The sequence below is a fragment of the Monodelphis domestica genome, chromosome 1 (assembly GCF_027887165.1).
Source record: "Monodelphis domestica isolate mMonDom1 chromosome 1, mMonDom1.pri, whole genome shotgun sequence".
Lineage (NCBI taxonomy): Eukaryota > Metazoa > Chordata > Mammalia > Didelphimorphia > Didelphidae > Monodelphis > Monodelphis domestica.
This window is the reverse complement of record NC_077227.1, coordinates 574,804,235-574,825,343: the sequence shown is the minus strand read 5'-3', so window position 1 is coordinate 574,825,343 and position 21,109 is coordinate 574,804,235. Positions and strand designations below refer to the sequence as shown.

At 37.4% G+C, this 21,109-nt stretch overlaps 1 protein-coding gene across 1 annotated transcript in view; it reads right to left on the bottom strand.

The window, feature by feature from the left end:
- The window catches only part of LOC100032871 (transcription factor E2F1-like), a 35,923-nt gene extending 17,720 nt beyond the window's left edge, over positions 1-18,203 (bottom strand). Inside the window, exons 1-3 of the mRNA XM_056817594.1 lie at positions 17,652-18,203; positions 9,634-9,679; positions 5,478-5,685 (exon numbers count right to left, since the gene is read on the bottom strand). Coding sequence (XP_056673572.1) covers positions 5,478-5,685; positions 9,634-9,679; positions 17,652-18,203 — 806 coding nt within the window. The remainder of the gene's footprint in view (positions 1-5,477; positions 5,686-9,633; positions 9,680-17,651) is intronic.
- Between the last annotated feature and the right edge of the window lie 2,906 nt (positions 18,204-21,109).

Sequence of the window (21,109 nt, the reverse complement as noted above, 5' to 3'; positions counted from 1 at the left end):
TTCTTGATTTCCTTATAACCTCACCTTATCCTCTGTCTCTTGAAATGTACTTCCCTCTAAGTATTCTCTTCTTCTCCTCTTTCTAATCCCTTTGTCCTCTTTTTTCTTAACCCACCCCTCCTTCTTTTACTTGTTCAGTCCACCAAGGTGACATCTAGTCTCTCCATTACCCCATCTCCCTTCTCTCTTATTTCTGTATGTTAAGAAAACGTTTACCCTTCTAATTGTGTATGATGTTCTCTATCACAGGTCTAATGAGGGTTGGGTTTAGTTCTCTCAACCCTCCAACCTCCTTTGCTTCTCAGTGGCAGTTTCTCAACTCCTTCATGCTCCAAATAAGATAGTCATTCCACCTTGCCTCATTCTGGTCTCTTCCACTTTCATTTCTGTTCATTCCATTATATTTCCTTGACATGGAATCTTCAATCCATATTTGCCCCTTCAAAATACCCAGGCAATAATGTCATTCCCAGAGGCCATAGATGACATTTTCCCATATCAGAATCAAACAATTTGACCTTTCGAATTACTTATGATTAGTCTTTCATTACTTTTGAATGTTTCAAATTTACTGCCGAGTTTTGGGTTTTTCTCCAGGAGTAGTGGAAACTCCTTAGTTCATTAAATATCCTTTTTTTCCTTTATGCTCATCTTTCCTTGATATATATTATTCTTGGTTGTAAATTCAGTCCTTTTATTCTGTGAAATACTGTGTTCGATGTCCTATGTTCTTTTAATGTTGTAGCTGCTAAGTCTTATGTTATTCCGACTGGGGCTCCACAGTATTTAAATTGCTTTTTTTCTTGTTGCTTGTAGTATTTTCTCCTTAACCTGGGGGCTACAGAACTTAACAATGATGTTCCTGTGATTTTAATATTTGGGGTCTCTTTAAGGTTGAAATTAGTAGATTCTTTCAATTTCTATTTTTCCTTCTGGTTCTAGAATTTCTGGGCAGTTTTCCTTGATGATTTCTTGGAGCATGATATATAAACTCTTTTGTTGATTATAACTTTCCAAGAGTACAACTATTCTTAAATTGTCTCTCCTGAATCTATTTTCTAAGTCAGTTGTTTCTGTGATTTAGATGTTTCATACTCTCTTTTATTATTACATTCTTTTTTTTTTTAAACCCTTACCTTCCGTCTTGGAGTCAATACTGTGTATTGGCTCCAAGGCAGAAGAGTGGTAAGGGCTAGGCAATGGGGGTCAAGTGACTTGCCCAGGGTCACACAGCTGGGAAGTGTCTGAGGCCAGATTTGAATCTAGGACTTCCCATCTCTAGGCCTGGCTCTCAATCCACTGTGCTACCCAGCTGCCCCCTATTATTACATTCTTTTGATTTTTCTTTATTATTTTTTGTTACCTTAGAAAATCATTAGCTTCCCCTTGTCCAATTCTAGTTCTTAATACATTATTTCTTCCATAAGTTTTTGGATCTCTTTTCCCATTTGGGTGACCTTTCTTTCATAATTTTCTTGATTTTCTTGCATTGTTCTTATTTTTTTCCTAATTTTTCCTTCACCATGGTCATTTGGTTTTTGAGTTCTCTTTTAAGGTCTTCCAAAAGCTCTTTTTGAGTTTGTGGCTATTCACTGCACTTGCTATTTTTTTTAACCCATCTTAGAATCAATACTGTGTAGTGGTTCCAAAGCAGAAGAGTGGTAAGGGCTAGCAATGGGGGTTGAGTGACTTGCCCAGGGTCACACAGTGGATCTCAATCTATTGAGCCACCCAACTGCCCCCTTGCACTTGCTATTTTTGAGGTATCAAAGTAGATATTTTACTTCACTGTCCTCTGAGTTTGAGCCAAGATCTTCTGACCCCAAAATAGCTATCAAGAGTTGAGCTCTTTTTCCTTTGCTTACTCTTATTTATTTACTTATTTTAGTGGCCAGGCCAGTAGACTTAATTGTTGGGGGATCTTTCCAGAATACCAAGGTTTCTAATGTGTTGATGTGTGTTATCTTGGGTTTCAGGATTTGTGTGTGTGTTTTTGTTTTTTTCTGTGTCCTATTTTATTACTGCATTTTTTATAGTCCAGAGTCAAATATAACTCCCAGTCCCCTACTCAAGCCCCAGTCCATGATTGATGTCAGGAGCTCCAACCAGAGCCTTACATTTTGCCATTATAACTGCAAGCAACCTGTCTGATTCCCACTGTGGCAAGAACCAGGGACTCCACTCTCCTGGGAGTGGCCACAGCTCAGCTGAGGCCACAACAGACATAGCTGCTCCCTGGGCCCTCCACCTTCAGATTCAGATTCTAGTGGTATCCTCAGGGATGAAGGCTCTCCAGGCTCAGCAAACAAGGTGAGGTTGTTAATCCACCAGGACTGTCATGGGGATTCTGTTTGCTCTCTTCTGGACTGCAGGGCCTACAGTAGAGAGACTGAGGCCAGGAAAGCAAGAAACCTTTCTCCCTAGTTGTCCTTGGCTATTCAGGTTCACAGTTTTTCTGACTTTGCTGCTTTTAGTGTTGATTTTATCAAGTTATTTTTGATTGTTTAGGGGTTTTAGAAGGGCAAAAAAGCTTCACACCCTACTCTGCCATTTTCCCACAATACATCTCTGAGAGAAGTATTTTTGATTGGTAGGATTCAATAAAAACTTTGCAAAAGATATAACATTTGATATAGGTCAAATACAGGGTTCTTAACCTTTTTGTGTGTCATAGACCCCTCTCTTGGTCTGCTAGAGACTATGGACTCTTTCTCAGAATAATGTTTTTAAAAACATAAAATAAAATACACAGGACTATAAAAGCAACAAAATTATAGGGAAATAAATCTACCAAAATATTTTAAAATAAGTTCACAGACCTCATGTTTGGAACCATTGTGTAGAAATATGTATAGAAGCCTCAACATGAAGAGATTTGTGGTGGAAAAGATCCAAGCAGAGGGATCTTTGAATGGGAAAGTATGGGACATGCTTTTGGAAAAAAATATAGTACAGTTTTGTGAGAGTACTGAATACATGAAGAAGAGCAGAATGAAATAAGACAGGCATTTTGCTCTGTGGAAAGGCCTAGTAATCTTAGTTCAAGATTAATCTGCTGAGTTCAAGTTTTTTGTAATTCATTTTAACTCTGAGCCTCAATTCTTCATCTCTAAGAGAGGTGGAACAATTCTTGAAGTACATGCCACAAAGTTGTGAGGAAAGTGCTTTTAAAATCATAAAGTAACATAGAAATGTATACTAATATTGTTGTTATTATACTTGGGAAACTCGCAGACTTACTATTAAGAGTATTTAATGCCAACTTAAAGAGTTTGCAAAAGGGAACCATAGAAGGTTTTTTAATTAGTGAGTGACAATTAGATCTGCAGAAGGAAGATTAATCATCTTATTTTATAAATGAGAAACTCTAAAAGAAGAGGCAACTTATCTATGATCACAAGTAGTAATAGAGCCAAGAATTCTACTTTTCTCTTACTGTATTTCTAAAAACCTTTTTTTTTGAGGGGGGTTACTTTTTTTGTCCCTGGATGACTACATTTCCATTCTCACTTTTAACCTTTCAAAATTGGTCTCCATCAGTCTTCATAAGCCAAATCTAGAGTAAAGTAAATAACATTAATTTGCTGAATTTTAATTTAGAATCTTAGAATCACAGAGAATAGCCAAAAGTAAATCAGAGGTCATCTAGCTGAACCTATTCATTTTACAGATGAAGAAAGTGAGGTCACTACCCTCTGACTGAAATCAAGCACTATTTTTCACAGTACCAAGAATCAAAGTTGTTGGGATTTTAAATAACTAAAAAAATTACCAAAAAGGCAACCAGTAAATCAGTACATGCTGAACCCATATATTTCCTACAATTACTAAATGAATTTAAACTAAACTGATATTCAACTTTGATTTTTAAAATGTATTTTTAAAAGTATTATGTAAAGATTTTAACAATTAGGGTTAGGAAAATGTGGGTTCACATCCTGCCTCTGATCCCTAATCGACACTCTATGATCATAAGCAAGTTACTTAAACTCGCTAAGTCTTAGGTCACTCTCCCTAAGGTTTCTCTAAATCTCTAAGATTTCTCTTCTAAGTTAGTATAGGTTTTGATCTGCAGGTATAGAGAAGTTCTATTAATGAAATTAATAGATTACATAGATTAATTAATAGATTAAAAGGATTAATGAAATTAATCTTTAATATACTCACATATCTTTGTACTCATGAAAGCATGGGACTTGGATATAAATGAGGATTTAAAGATTACCTAGATTCTATGATCATATTATAACTGAGAAGACTGAGACCTTAAGAAGTAGTGATTTGCCCAAAGTAACAAGTAATATATGATCACAAGTTTGTGGCTATTAGGAACCTTAGAATTTATCTAGTCCATTTCCTTCATTTTACAACTGAGTAAATTGAAACTCTTGACAATTTAAAGGTTTGACTCGGGGTCACAGAAGCAATAAGTCATAGGGAGCATATTTGAACCCAGGTCCTGAGGCTCAAAACTTATTGCTCTTATAATTATTGCTTGTATAATTTTCTGCTTTTAAAAATTCTACCATTTGCTACTGCAAGTTTTTAATAAGAACTTTATTTTGTCATCATTATATTTCCCACTGTACTATTTCATCCTGTATTTGTAAAGAAAAATGAGCTTTCTTGGTCCCTCAACTGTTGAAGCTCTCCAAAGATGCCCTCCTCTCTTTAGCTTGCTGATTTCTTTACTAAAATCACAGAATTTTAGAGTGGTAAGTGAACCCAACAGCCATCTAAAGTCAACCATCATTCCTAGGATCTTGAGCAGAATCACATGATTTTAGAGTCTTAATTCCTTCCCATCATTTCAAACCAATTCAAAGGTAATCCAGGGAAACTATCTCAATATCAAATTCCTCCTCCTGCACAAAGTTTTCCCAGATCACTCTAATAGATAATGATCTCTCTTTTGCATTCCTGTTGTACTTACTCTCTGAACCATTCATTTAGCAATTAATTATTAGACATAGTTTATATTCTATAAGCACTGTACTTCCTCTCTTAAATTGTTTTTTTTTTCACATTTATGTCTTTTGTCCATAGATTACAAACTCCTTGAAGGTAAAGACCTTCATGAAGATATGATACCTTAAACACAGTAAACATTAAAGTATTTAATGGATTAAAGCTACCCATACATATTTGCCTTATTTTAAGCTCATGGAAAATGGATTGCTGCAAATCAAATCACATTTCCATTTATATTTATTTAATGTATCTAACACTCATTTAACAAATATTTATTGAAAGTCTTCCATGTGTAAGATGTCATGTTTGACAACAATAACTATTCAATGACACTGACTCCTCTGCTTTGGGTTTTCCTACTCTTAACAGAGTACTATTTAACAGAATACTGAAGTTTACACTAATACCTAAATTGAGTTTTATACTTTCAGATCACTTATCTCCAATTTTTTCAGAACAAATTATACCAAAGTAGTTAAGAATCAATAAATGTAAAGCCAACTCACATCCACTGAATACAGTTCTTAGATTTTTTCTGAATGAGTTCTATTCCATGTAATACATTGGTGATGTCATATACTCTCCGTTTCCCTACTCCTAATACTGCAGCAACTTCTTTTAAATGAAGAACACCATCAGGTGAAGATTTAAGAAGGTCCATAAATTTTCGAGTGTAATAACACAGAGATGCATTATAACGGGTTTTTGATACTTCTGGGGAAACAGTAAAAACATTATGTTAGTAAAATTTAAACAATGTTCATGCACATTATTTGACCATTACAATTTTTTTTATATGACTATGAGATTAAGACTGGAAGAGATCTTAGAAATCATCTAATCTTAACCTAAAGACCTTACAAATGTGGATATTAAATGATGTATCCAAGATTATAAGAATACAAAAAGAAGTCGAGATCTAGTTTCTCTTCTTTATTTTCACTGGAGTCCTATTCTGGTTTCACTGTGCTATAGAAATAATCTGGGATTCTCAAAAGCTATACCAGCACAGTTTTCCAAACTGGAAGGATATTAGGTCTGGAAATGAATTATTTGTCCAGTTGGTTTTGTGGAATGGGTTTATCAATAGAAGGTGGAAGGGGCAGCTAGGTGGCTCAGTGGATAGGGCGCCATGCCTGTAGGTAGGAGGTCCTGGGCTCAAATCTAGCTTCAGACACTTCCTAGCTGTGTGACCCTAGACAAGTCACTTAACCCCCATTGCCTAGCCCTTACCACTCTACTGCCTTAGAAACAATACTTAGTATTTTAATGTGAATTCTAAGATAGAAGGTTTTATTTAAAAAAAAAAAGTTTGGCCACCAGGTGTTGGACATTTTCAGTGACAGTAACTTATTAAATCTGTGCGGGTGGTAATGATGATGTGGTTATTATTAGTGAAAAAGATAGCTATATCAGGGAAATCATAGATTTTTTCCAAATATCAAAATATCTTCTTTACAATTAAATAGACATGCCCCTAGAGCTATACGTTAAGGCTCTATTCTTGCCCCTGTTCTGCCCAACTTTTTTTTTTTTAATCAGTGACTTCAATGAAGGCAGAGTTGACATATTTGTCAGATTTTTAAAGGACAAGAAAAGTTGGGTAGGGCAGTTAACATTTTCTTTAACAGAAATTATATCCAAAAGGATTTTTAAAGAGACCAACAATAGGAAAAAACAATAAAATTTAATTCTTTTCTCCTGATTCTAATTTGTATAAAATAAAAATCTAATTTATTAAATTAATTTTATAAAGTCCTGCATATAAAGAGAAAAAATTAGCTGCAAAATTACAGCATAGGAGAAATTTATGTGAGCAATAGTTCATATGAAAAATACCTGAAATTTTAGTTGGACTACAAACACTATGAAACTGTTAACAGTATGAAATGACACATTAAAGACTTGTGATCTAGGCTAAATTAACAGAAGTACAATATCTAGAAGAAGGAAGACCTTTTAAATTCTAAACTAGTCAGAATTCATCCAAAATTTTGTGTTAAGTTCTAGACATCAGATTTTTTGGAAGGATATTAGCAAACTTCAGGGAATACAGATAAGGCATCTGATATAATTAGAGGGCTCAGGATCATTTAATAGTACTAGTTGAAGGGAACAAGAGATGATTTGGGAGCATGCTTTTGGTTTCCAAACAGATTACAGAATCACAGATTTTGGGGCTCTCAAGAGCACTAAGACATTAGAAATTCAACCACTTTATTTTAAAGAAAATTCAGTGTGAAGGAGGGTAAGAGATCTGCCCAGTTACATAGCTGATTGGTGTCTGATAGAGAGTTTTAACTCGTGTTCTTGATTCTAAGGCCAACATTTTATCCACTGAGCCACCTAACTACCTATGAAAGAAGAACTAAGATTTATTCTGCTTGGTCCCCCAAAAGAAAAATACGAACCAATGGGGAGAAGTTATAGTAAAGCAGATTTCAGCTCAAATAAAGAACTTTTTAACTATTATAACAGCTGTCAAATGAAATTTCCCCTTGAGAAATAATGAATATTCTATTACTTGAAGTCATGGCTAGATGGCCACTTTTCAGAAATTCATGTTCGAGGGAAGAATCAGTAGATCTTTTTTTTTTTTAAACCTTACCTTCCATCTTGGAACCTCCAAGACAGAAGAATGGCAAGGACTAAGGCAATAAAGATTAACTGACTTGCCCATAGTCACACAGCTTGGAAGTGTCTTGAGGTCAAATTTGAACTCAGGACCTCCCACCTCTAGGCCTGGCTCTTTCAATCTACTGAGCCACCCAGCTGCCCCTAGAGTAGATCATCTTTAAGGTCTCTTCTAACTCAAGGACTAAGTCTAATACAATGGGAAGTAGTCTACACATTACCTTGATCAAATTTCCAATTATTTCTCACATTAGACTTGCCATAAAGTTTAATATTCTAACAGGCTACAGCTATTAACATAATATCAATATCATCATCATTTATATTTTTTACTTGTCTCAGAACATAGGAGTAACAGATGGTAATTACAAAGAAGCACATTTGAGTTTGATATAATGTAATAGTTAATACATGTGATATAATATAATGTAATGTAAGGAAAAACTTCTTAACACTTCGAGTTATCCAAAAGTAGAATGTGCTGCCCACAGAGACAAGGAGTTCCCCTTCACTGGAGGTCTTCAAGAAAAGATGGATGAGTTAAGATGTAGAGTTTATTAGGTGTATGGTTTGGACCAGGTAGCTTCTACAGTCATAGGATCATAGATTTAGCATAGGAAGGAAATACACTAAATATTATTTAGTCCAATCCCCTTATTTTATAGATGATGAAACTGAGACCTATAAAGGTTAAGTGATTTGCCAAAGATTATTAGAGTAGGTACTAATATGCTCACTTACAGTTAAGGAAACCAAGACTATAGGAACTTGCATTTCTTATCCATAATTACTGAATTATAAGTTTAGAGGCTGAATTTGGATACAAGTCTTTTGAATACCAAGTCTGTTCTTTCCATTATACTACATTCCTCAACAATAAAATTTTTTTTAACTATTTATTTGTCGGATGTGCATTCATAATGTTCTCTCTTTCTATATATCATGATGATAAAAATGTCTTCAAATGTTTCTGAACCCTAATTATCTAATACCTCACTCACAAACACTGTGATTCATTAATTCTTCTAATATATACAATTTAAAGGTTTCTTTGAACAAAAAAAAATTTATTCACTGTCACTAAACGACAATTAAGTTGTCACTTCGGTAGACTATCTTTTAACTTTAATTGATCTTTTAAAATTTTTATACAACTTTCATTTCCAAATATATCCTCACCCTTCTCATTTCCAGAGAGACCCTCCTTTTAACAAGGAATAAAAAGAGTTTAAGAAAGCTGTTAAGCAAAATTAATGAACACATCAATGAAATGAAATGATTGTATGCAATTTTCCAAACCTATATCCCCCCACCTTGCAAATTATATATTGATGAGTGCATAAAGGTAGTTATGGTTTTAAATACTATTATTCTGTATTTTTCTTTTTTCCACAAACTGAGTTATATTACATAGATCTTAAAATATAAAAATGCAAATTGAATATTTCCCCCCAAGGATTATAAATACTCAAACATCCTGACCCCAAACAAATTTAAAGCAAGACACCAGTATAGGTACTGTTTTATCTCAGAAAGAATGAAATGACAGATCTCTTATTCCTAGTATTCTTAACCTTTTCCCTCAATGGTACTGTGGAAGATATGAGAAATACAAGTAACTGGTACGCAACCAAGGTATGACAGTAAATGCAACCGGTTAATAACAGTGATTGAAAGAGAAAAGGAGTAAAACATGCCGTTTAGTTTTTGCAAGGCAACCTTCAAGCATAATATCTTTCTCCAGACACCATGAAATTTTCTATACTGATATAATTGACTTTCAAAAGAATGCTGGGCAAATTACTCACCCTATTATAATACTGCAGTGGCCTTAGGAGCTTTGCCAGGAATATATTTAACTCTGTTGCTATAGAAATAGCATTCTTTACTGTAGATCTAGCTTCCTCTAAGAGATTTATTCATACATTTAAAAACTGAATATGCACAGGAAAATAACCTGAATGTATATATATATAACTACATAATATTTAAATTATATAATATTATAGTATGAAATATTTCACTTACTTTTCCTGGGAATGTGTTCTTCTAAATTATTTTTTATTTCTGGTAGCTTAAAAAAAAGGAATATGTCAGATTGCAACTAATAGACAAATTATAAAAGATAACATCAGTAAAAAGTATTTTAACAGATGATTATTTTTGCCTCCTAAGGTGACAAACTGGACCATGTAAAGTTCTGTCACATCAACAAATTTAAGTCATCAGTATAAAATCCAATTCTTTCTATTCTCCTCTGAAAGCATGTGGTTATACTTGGGCAGGATCAGAGACACGAATTCCCACATAAATATAGCATCAAATCTTCTCTTGTAGCAAAGAAAAGCAGTAAATGTTTCTTAATTTAAAAATAAAAATTAAAAAAAAATTGTTATAGTGTAAAGCTGTAAGATAATTTAATATTCCAAGAGGAGGTATATTTCATTCTGTATTTTCCCTGTCCAGACTTGTTAAAATTATGCATAGTTTGGTTTCCTTTTATTGTTATTTTCATTTATATTATTGTAACTGTATTGTATATTTTTCTCTTTTTTTTATTTACTTCCTTCAGTATCAATTCATATGTCTTTCCATTTTTCTCTGAATTCTTTATAATTGTCAATTTATCTCTGCACAATAATAGTCCATTATAGTCATGGTCCAGTTTGTTTCACCAATCAGTAGGCAGCCACTTTGGTTCTATGTTACCACAAAGAATGATGCTATGAATATTTTGGCATAGGTGGGGGCCCTTTCTTTTATTTTATTTTTTTGAGGAATGACATTTTTCTCAAATAATTCCAAAATGTTTTTCAGGATAAGGGAACCAATTTATAATTCCACTAATGGGATATTAGTGTAACTGCTTTCCCATATCTCCCATGCTGACTGCTATCATTGCTAGTTATCTTTGCATCATGAAATGAGATCCTAAAATTATTCTAATTTTTATTTTAAATTTTATTAGTGACTTGGAGAATTTTTTTCATAAGATGTTGATAATTTGCAACTGCTTAAACTGCTCAAAGCATGTTGACTAATCTATTAGGGAAGGACTCTTAGTCATAAACATTTGTATCAATTCCCCATATATATATATTGTAAACCTCAAATTTCCTTAGACTTATAAATGCTGGTAATTTCACCATTGGGATATTTCATACTTGGAAAATTTCTTACTGATAGTCTATTGGAATGGGAACCCCATTGGCATGGGAGGTTCCTTCTCTTCCCTTCTTAAGATTACTTTAGGACAGAAACCCTTTGCTGAACAATGGAAAGGACTTTGACCTATGCTTAAGCATAGAACAGGAATTTCTTTGAGTCTTGATTGATTTTAGAATTGATACAATGGAGATACTTGGAATAAATCTCCACCCTATTCAGTCCTAATAGGATTGAGTAAGGGCTGCCGCCTAGATCAAAATTTAATTATTCCAATCTCTACCATACTCAAGTTAACAGGATTTAGAAAGGGCTGTAACAAAGGAGTAAAGATTTAATCATTTGAAAAATATGACCTTCAACAGACATGTGCAAAAGCCAGAAACCTCTGGGCGGTCCTGGGTTAAGCTAGAGCCTCCATTGACAGGGAAATTGATGAAGAATGATTGGTAGATGTGAGGACTGAGGGGAGGCAACTTGGATGGTGTCCTTAAAGATAGGAGGGTCTGGAGGGGGTGGAGTTTTTTTGGTCGGTGTGGTTCCTGGGCTCTGAGGAAGCTTGCTCTGAAGGAAGCTGAAGGTGGGGGCCTCTGAGACTGTTTCTCCATTTTGGACACGTGAGTAATAGGGACTGATCTTTTTTCTTTGCCCCAGCTATCTAAGGGCTTGGGCCTTTTGGCCCAGGCTAAACAGAAGGGGTATTTAAGCCCTATTCCCTTCTCTCCCCTTTCTCTCTCTATATATATCTCTAATTCCTTTCTTGCTCCTATTGTAATTAAACTCCAAAAAAGGCTGACGGCTGACTTGAGTTTTTCATTTAGGAATTACATAGCTGATTCCTTGGCGACCTTAAATTAATATATATCAGTCTTTTAAAGTGATTCCCTTGTAACAATATATATATATATATATATATATATATATATATATATATATATATATATATATCTTGGATACTAGCCTTTTCTTTGATATTTGATACAAATATTTTCAAAATTGATATCTTTTCTTATTCTATTTTTGCCATTTTTATTCTTTTAAAAACTTTTAATTTATTAAGTAAAATTATCTCTTATCTTCTGTCATCTCTTCTATCCATTAATGTGTTTAGGATTATACTCCTAAAAAAAAAAAGAATTATACTCCTAACCATAGTAATGAAAAGTATCACCCTTCTATTTGTTCATTTATTTATTTATTTATTTATTTTGATCTAGGGTTTGAGCAAGCAGAGACATCAGAAACCCTTAGTATAACTTCCTCATTTTACAAATGAGAAAACTGAGGCCTAGAAAAACAGGATGACATGCATATGGTCACATGAGTTTTAAATGCTGTCAGGAATTGAATTTAGGTATTCTGATTCCAAATCTGGCATTCTTTTCATTGTTGATATTACCTTTTATAATCAAAATGTGAAGCCATTTGGAGTTTGTTGTTTTTGGATAGAGTAAAAGGTGCTAGCTTACACCTAATTTCTGCCAAACTGCTTTTGAGTTGTATCAGATAGTCTTTGTCATTCCCAAGTAATTTATGGTCTTGGCTTTTAAAAACACTGAGCTACTATTTTTTAAAATTGTTCTTACTTCTTGCCTACTGATACTGTTCAACTGACTTAATTTCCTATTTTTAACCAGTACTGAATAATTTTGATGATGATTACCTCCTAATATGGTTTCTTTAATTCCTAATTTTTTATCACTCTTTTCCATCATAATCCTAAACTTTTGTCTTCAAAAATGAATTGTCATTATTTTGTGTAGTTTGACAAATCACAGCTTGGTCAGTATAGCACTAAAACCACATGAATTTAGGTAGCATGGTTATTTTAATTAAATTGGCAAGGCTCAACCAGGAGCACTGAATAGCTCTCCAATTATTTCTCTTCTTTTATTTCTGTAATGAATGTGAAATATTCCTATTTACATGCAACCCGAATGTGTCGTAGTAGGTTACTTCCCACATATTTTTTTAGTTATTTTGAATGGAATTTCTCTTAATATAATTTCCCTTTGTGTTTTTATATATGATATGCTATACAGTACTATATATAACTACAGATTTATTCAGTATCTGTAATTTTATTAGAGTAATCAATCACCTTATTCTCTGGAATTTTCTAAATAAATCTAATTCTGCTTTCTAGGGCCAAAGAGAATAGTTTTTGGTTTTTTTTTTCTGTTCACATGCTATCATGTTCCTCCAAAGGCTCCCATTCTTCAGCATCAATATCTCCATTTCCTTCCATCAATCTGTGACCTCTAATGCTCTCATCATCCTGGTCTTCCTCCACTAAACACATACCAGCTTATCAATGCTTTACTTAGGCTCCCAGAACTGACCACAGTACCTCAGGGCAAGTGTATCAGAAGTATAAATCTTTCCTTTTAAGATTTCATGTTCTGCATAGGTTTGCATTCACCTTTTTGACTGCCATGACATTACCAATTTATACTGAGGGTGCCATCCCCTAAAATCCCCAAATATTTAAAAAAGATGACTATCAGACTTTACTTTTGAAATTTCTTTTTTTTTCTCTTAAGTTTAGAACTTTAGCTTAATTCCTATTAGACTTCATCTTTTTTTTTTTTTAAGACCCTTCCCTTCCCTTGGAGTCAATACTGTGTATTGGTTCCAAGGCAGAAAAATAATAAGGGCTAGGCAATGGGGGTCAAGTGACTTGCCCAGGGTCACACAGCTGGGAAGTGTCTGAGGCAACATTTGAACCCAAGATTTCCCATCTCTAGGCCTGGCTCTCAATTCACTGAGCTACCCAGCTGCCCCCTTAGGCTTCATCTTTTTTAGATTCAGCTCATTATTCCAGTTTGCTGAGATCTATTTAGATCCTGTCATTTATCGTATTAGCTATCCCTCTTCATTTCACAGCACCCACAAATTTGGCAAACATGATTCTCTGGCTTCATGCTGAACAGCCAAGGACCAAAGATAGATTCCTAGGGCACTCCATTAGAGACTTCCCTCCAAGTTGGCATTAACACATTAATAACTACTTTGGGGTCCATTCCTTCAACCAATTCTGAGTCCATCTATCTATATTATCATCTTACCTATATATCTCCATCCATCTTGTCCACAAGGATAACATGAATCAGCTACTTTGCTAAAACCTAGGTAAATTATTTACAGTTTCCCCTGATCAACTAGCCTATTGGAAAAGAAATGAAGTTAGTCTGACATCTGCTCTTGATGAACACAAGCTGCCTCTTGGTGCTCAGTGCTTCCTTTTTTGAAGTTGATAAACCATCACTTGATGATTCATTCTAGAATTTTGCTAGGAATCAAGGTCAGTTTCAACAGCCTGTAGGCAGGTACTGCACTCTCCTCTAGTTTTTGAAAATTAAAACATTTGCCCTTCTGAAGTCCTATGGCACTGCTTCCTTTTCCACGAATTTTCAATGATTATTCATAGGAGTTTAGCCATCACAGTTGCCAGTTGTCATTTTAAGAGTCACAGAATCACAGAATTTGAGAGTTGCAAAGGTCCTCAGCAGCCATCTAATCTAAGCCACATACAAAAGGAATCTTCTCCATAACATACCCCGCCAATGGTTGTCCATTAATCTATCTGAAGGCCTTCCAATGAGAGGGAGCCTACCACCTCCACTCATCACTTCTTTCCTGGATTACCAAGAAGTACATTGCTAGTCATTTTTGGCTCCAGTCTCCCCTTCTTCTTCTCATCTACATAGCAGAATCATTACATTCAATCATTCATTCATTCAGTAAGCATTTAAAACGAACTTGCTCTGTTCCAAGCACTGAACTAGGTGCTATGGATACAAAGAAAAAAATGAAACAATTCTTGCCCTCAAAGAGCTTACCTTTTATTTTCTTCTTTTCTATTTATGCCTGTAGCTAGATGGTGCAGTGGATAGAGTACAAGGTCTGGAGTTAGGAAGATTCCTCTTTGTGAGTTCAAATCTGGCCTCAGACATTGTATGACCCTGGCCAAGTCAGTTAACCCTGTTTGCCTCAGTTTCCTCATCTGCCAAATGATCTGGGGAAGGAAATGGCAAACCATTCCAGTATCTTTGCCAAGAAAACCTCAAAATGGGATCATAAAGAGTGAGACGTGACTGAAAACAACTCACCAACATTTATACCTGCCCCAAGATGGGGAGGGCATTATTATTATGGGATGTTTAAGGGGAAGAAACAACATAGAACCAATTAAAATGACATTAGATTGAACTGGAGAGGCTGTTCTGAACTGTAAGAGTTGAGGTTTTTATAGCCTTCCAAATTCACACTTTGTTAATTATTATGTATTATAGGTGCATCCTGGGCAAAACTCAAAAGAAATATCTATGAATTACACAATCTTCTTTCTCTCCCTCACCCCACAAGTTCCTTCATACAGCCACTTAGTTCCTGACCCCCTACTCAATCCTACACCTCACTTGGGCTATTGCAATAGCTTGCTGGTGGGCTTCCCTGCTGCAAGTCTCTACTCACTCCAGTCCATTTTCCACTAAGCTATCCAAGTGATGATCCTAAACTAAAGATATGACTAGACCTAGTCCCTAACCCAGTAAACTCCAGTGGCTCCCTGTTACCTCCAAGATTAAATATAAAATCCTGTTTGATATTTAAAGCCCTTAATAATGCCCTCTAGTCTCCCTCATATACCTTTATGGTCTTCTTACACCTTATGCCCCTCCTTCCCCTTCCCATATATTCTTTAATTCAGTGGCACTGGCCTTCCTAGAACAAGACACTTTTAATTCTGGGCATTTTCAGTGCCTGGAACATAGCAAGCAATTAATGAATTTTTACTGAATAAATGAATGGTTCCTTCAAGCCTGGAATGCTCTCCCTCATTTCTACCTCCTGGCTTCCTTCCTTCCAAGTTTAAACTTCTACTGGAAGTCTTTCCAAATCCCCCTTAATTCTAGTGCCCTCCCTTGGTTCATTGGTACCAATTTAGCCTGATATAGCTTGTTAGTTGATAGGTGTTTACATGTCTCATACATTAGACTGTGAGCTTCAGAAAGCAGGAACTGTCTTTTATTTTTGTATTCCCTGCACTATGCACATACCAGACATTTAAGGAATGTTTCTTGTAGGGGGCATCTGGGTGGCTCACTGGCCTGAGAGCCAGGCCTAGAGATAGGAGGTCCTCGGCTCAAACACTGGATGACCCTGAAAAAAGTCACTTGACCCCCATTGCCTAGTAGTCATTACTGCTCTTCTGCCTTGGAACTGATATACAGTATTGATTCTAAGATGAAAGCTAAGGGTTTAAAAAAAAAAGAATGAAAGAAAGGTTTGTTGTTGTTCAAACTTGTCTGACTCTTTGGGAATCCACTTGCGAGTAGTGTCTTTCTCCAGATGATTTTACAGATGAGGAAACTGAGGCCAACAGGGTTAGGAGACTTGCCCAGGGTCACCTAGTTAGTAAGTGTCTGAGCTTGTATTTGAACTCAGGTCTTCCTGACTCTAGGCCCCATGCTCTATGCACTACATAGCACTTACTTGCCCTAAGAACTGTTTGATAAAAATTACTCTTTTCTCTTGATCTAAGCATAAAACTTAGAGCTGTAAGGAGCTTTAGAGATAATCTAGTCCCTATTTAAACATAATAATGATGATAATTTAGCCATCACTTTTTAATGCTTTAAAGTCTGCAAAAAAAAATTTTATACATATTATCTCATTTAATGATAAAACTGAAGCTCAGGGAAGTAGATCAGATTTAAGCCCAACTCCTTTGATTCCAAATTCAGTATTACAGCTGCTTCCAAAATTCCAGTTCCTTGAATGATACTGATTCCCTTTAAATGAGATAGTGACTGGGCTAAATTACAAAGACTGGCATGGGATCTGGACAGGGGAATCTTGGCTAAACAAAAAGTCTTTTAGTTTATTAAAATAATTCATACTGAAGCATGAATGATTAACAGGAATTAATCCTATTAAGTCTTTTTAAAAAGTAATTTGTCATTGAAGATGCACTTCTAATTTGATTTTTTTTTAAAGATATAGGGAGATAGTCATGTCCCCACTCCCTTGGCCTGATGTAAATGAAATCAGCATGAGTAGATGTGACCTTCCATACACAAACAATTCCACCTACTTCTTAAACCCTGTTCTGTTAGCCCCAGCTGAGGCAAAGCCTGCAAAAATGAGCCCTGGAAACCTGAGTGACAGAAAACCAGGTCACTGAGTATTTTATCAAGGGCTTCAGTCAGGCCTCAGTGCCAGGCACAGTGCTAAGTGCTGGGGGGATACCAAGAAAGGCCAAAGAGAGGAAGGTCCCTGGGAGCCCTGAAACAGCTCCTGAATTTCTTCTAAAGGCTCTGAAGGCACTAACTACGCTTGCGGCAGGCTAAGCTATTAATGAATGTTTGATTATTGATTGACTCATAGCACTGGATAAATAATCACAGCTAAACAATTGAAGGCAAAACCTACAGACTGGGTAGGGATGGGGTTGTGGGTATTTTTTTTTTAAATACCTTAGAGACCAACCATTACAACCTTCTACTTTTACAGAAGAGGAAACTGAGGCTCCAGGAGAAGAAACGAACCAGTTGTTCCTACTCCAGATCGGGTTGGCTTCCCCTAACTAGTCAATCAATTTCCCGATGATGCTTCCAAGGATGATTCATAAATCGAGGGAAATTCTCCCTGACCCTATCCTCTGCCCCGAAATCCCAGGCAGCTCTCGGGATTCGAAGTCCAAGACTCTGGGTGCAAATACTGAACCTGTCAGTGACTGCCTGGGCGAGCTGGGCAACCCACTTTCACCTGCCTGGGCCTCAGTTTCCTCATCTGTAAAACGAGGGGGTGGCCTAGAGGATGGGTAGGACAAAGCTTCGTCTCCCGCCTCCTCCCTCCCCCGCCCTCTCCTCACTCACCAGGTCGCTCTCGCTCTCCTCGTCCAGGACCCGCGGGGAGCCGCGGGGCCTGTGGCATGCAGCCTCTGCCCGGTTCTTCGGCTCAGCCTCGGGGGCTCCGCCCCGCGGCCTCGCGCGCGTCCCGCTCATCCTGCCCGCCCCAGGCAGCGAGCTGCCGGCCAGCTGCAGCCCGGAGCCCGCGCCCCCCACGCGGCGCTCCGGGCTTTCCCGCGCCCGCCGCCCGCTACCCACAAGCCCCTTGGCCGCCCAGGCTGCTGGCCGAGGCCTCCTTCCCTCCCTCCTGCACGCCTCCCGCCTCTCCCCTGCTCCCTCCCGCTTCTCTCCCTCCTGCACGCCTCCCGCCTCTCCTCTGTTCCCTCCCGCTTCCCCTTGCTCACTCCTTCCTGCCCGCTTCCCCCCTGCTCCTTCCCCCCTGCTCCTTCCCTCCTCCCCGCCTCTCCCCTGCTCCCCTCTTGTACGACTCTCTCCCTCCCCACACCTCCCACTTCTCTCTTCCTCTCTCCTGCAAGCCCCCTTCCCGCCTCTTTCTCTTAGCAGAAACCCGCTTCTCATTCCCTCCTTCCCTCTAGCATGTCTCCCTCTCCTTCCGAGCTTCCCACTTCTCCCCTCCCTTCCTCCTGCACACCTCCTGCCTCTCCCTCACTCTTCCACGCCTCCGACTTCCCTTTCCCTCCCACTTGCAAGCTTTCCTTTCCCTCTTCCAAGCCTCCCACCCCTCCCGCCCTCTTTTGAAAGCCTCGCACTTCTGCCTTTTGCACGCTTCCCTTCTCTTCCTCCCTTTCTTACAAACCTTCCGCTTCTCCCACTCGCTTTCAAGCTTCTCCCCTCCTCAGCCATTCCTTTCCACCCTCCCTCAGGCTCCACAGGCTTCCCGCGGCCCAAGCTTCTGACCTCTCCTTTCCTTCCTCTCAAGCCTCCTGTTATCCTTCCACCCCTACACTCCAAGGCTTCCAGTTCATGTCTGTCTTTCCTTTCTGCCTTCTCAAAGATTCAATCATTGGCACCTACTGCGTGTCAGTCTCTGGGCTGGGAGCTTGAGATTAAGTCATAAACATGATAAAGGCTGTGACCTCCAGTAGATTAACAGCATGGCATTAGTGGATAGGATTCTGGCCTTGAAGTCAGGGAGACTCGAATTGAATTTGGCCTCTGGAGAAGTCAACTGTGTGACTCTAGGCGAATGAGCTCCTGGACCTAAAAGTCCTCTTCTGTACAATGAAGAGATTGGACCAGACTGTCTCCAAGGTTCTTTCTCAAGCTCCAAATCCTCGATCTGACACTTCTAATCACACCTCCGACAACAACTGTGTGACCGGAAAAAGAGATCTGTACCAAAATGAGAACTTCCACCTCTAAGGTTCCTTTGAAGCTCCAGAGTGATCACCCTAGGAGCGCAAAATAATTAAAGGTATACTGTGAGTTGTATCAGTAAAATATATACAAAGTAGTTTCTGGAGAGGAACTCTAGCAACTGAGAAGCAATGGGGATAGTCTTCTTGTAGGAGCTGGCACTTCTGCTAGGCTTTGAAGCCACGGGGAAGGGAAGGAGGAAGGTGTTAAAGTGAGCAGCAGGCAGGCAATTTGGCTTGAACAGAGAATGCATGTAGGAGAGTAATGTAGGATAGAAAAACATGGAAAGATCTCCTTATCATAGCCATGTTTTAAAGAGTTTTAAATGAAAAAGTTTGCATTTTATCCTAGAAGCAAAGGAATTGCCAGAGCAGTTCTTTGACCTGGTAGAACTTGTGCTTCAGGAATAAAAATTTGACAGAGTATGGATTGGAGAGGGAAAAAGCTGGACTGAAAGGGCAGTCAATCATAACTCTCTTGTCCTATCCTGGGGAGAAGTGATGATGGCCTGAACCAAGCTTATGATTGTGTAGGTAGATAGACTTGACTAGATTTGGCAACAAACTTACTAGTTGTTCCTTTCTCCATACTTTGTAAAGACTGCTATGTGTGGTACACCTTTCACCCTCAAACCATACTCTCCAACACATTCTAAATTTTGGTACTTTTTTTTAACCCTTACTTTCCACATTAGAATAAACACAGGATATTGGTTGCAAATCAAAAGAGTGCTAAAGGCTAGGTAAATGCCCAGGGTCACCCAGGTAGGAAGTGTCTGAGGTCACATTTAAACCCAGGACCTTCCATCTCTGAGTCTCTCAATCCACAGAGTAAGTTACCTAGCTTTTTTTAAAGTTTAATTTTAATCTTATTTTTTCCAAAAAATGATTTATTCCAACACAAACACATCCCTCTTTGGAATTCACTTAACATTTTGCTTGTGAACTCATGCTTACATATATTATGGCTCTTTGTGTGTATTTTATCTCCCAAGGAAACTTTAAATTCCAAGGGAGAAGGACCAATTCTTCCTCTAGCCAATTTATACAAATTATATTCTTTAAGCAAAAAGCTATGGCTCACTTCTTTGTCAAAAGGGTCATGGGATCATAATAGATGGTCATGAGAATTGTGAAAATTTTGGGTGAAATATTGGGACCCTCAAGATATTTTAAGTAAGAGGAAATTTGTTGGCACATAATTGAGCAAAATAACTCTTAATAATTGATTTGATTTCATCTTCACCAACAGCAAAACTCCCCCATATCAAATTATACCTTTTACAATGGGGAGAAGGAAAGGAGGGAAATTTCTTAGACATTCTGGGCCTCTAACCTTGGCTTGACTGGTCTTTAGGCAAACCTAAGGCCACAAATAACAGTAAGCATTTATAGAATACTTTAAGGCTTGCAAAGCACTTTACAAATACTACATTTTTGGATTCGCCTGTCAATCCTCTGAGGTAGGTGCTAGTACCAGTTCCATTTTACAGATGAGCAAACTGAAGTAAAGAGAGGTTGTGACTTCTCAGTAGGCCATCCTATCACTGGTAGTCCTCAAACTGAGGCTGGACAGCCATTTTTCTAGGATATCCTAGAGGAGATTAAGTCTTCTGATAGAAATTGGGCTAGATGACCTCTTTGGACCCTTCCAACTCTTAAGATTCTATGACTAGTACACCTTGAAAATTGACAAAGTATTAGTTAAATCATGGAGGGGTTGAGTTGGTAGGCATATCTTTGGTGGGGCTGAGAATATGTTCCAAGAGTGATTAAAGTAGTTTAATTATAGTTAGAGGATTTGGGAATATCAGTAGTTGTAGATAAAGTTGGGGTAAGGCTTTTAAGGTCAGAAATTTTAACTTCATCCTAAAGGACACAAGAAGCCATTCAAGTTTTGTACATGATGCAACTGGTGCCTCAAGAAAACAAATCTAACTGGAGGCAAGGGACCAAAATTTTAAAAGTATTGCATATAATTTGAAGTAACAGTTATGGGAGCATGAAGGAGGATAACAATGTAAAAAAAGTATAGGAAAAAGCACTCAACTGATAGAAGTGCTAGTTCTGATTGGCTTCATCATCTGCAAAAAATAAAGTGAACTAGAG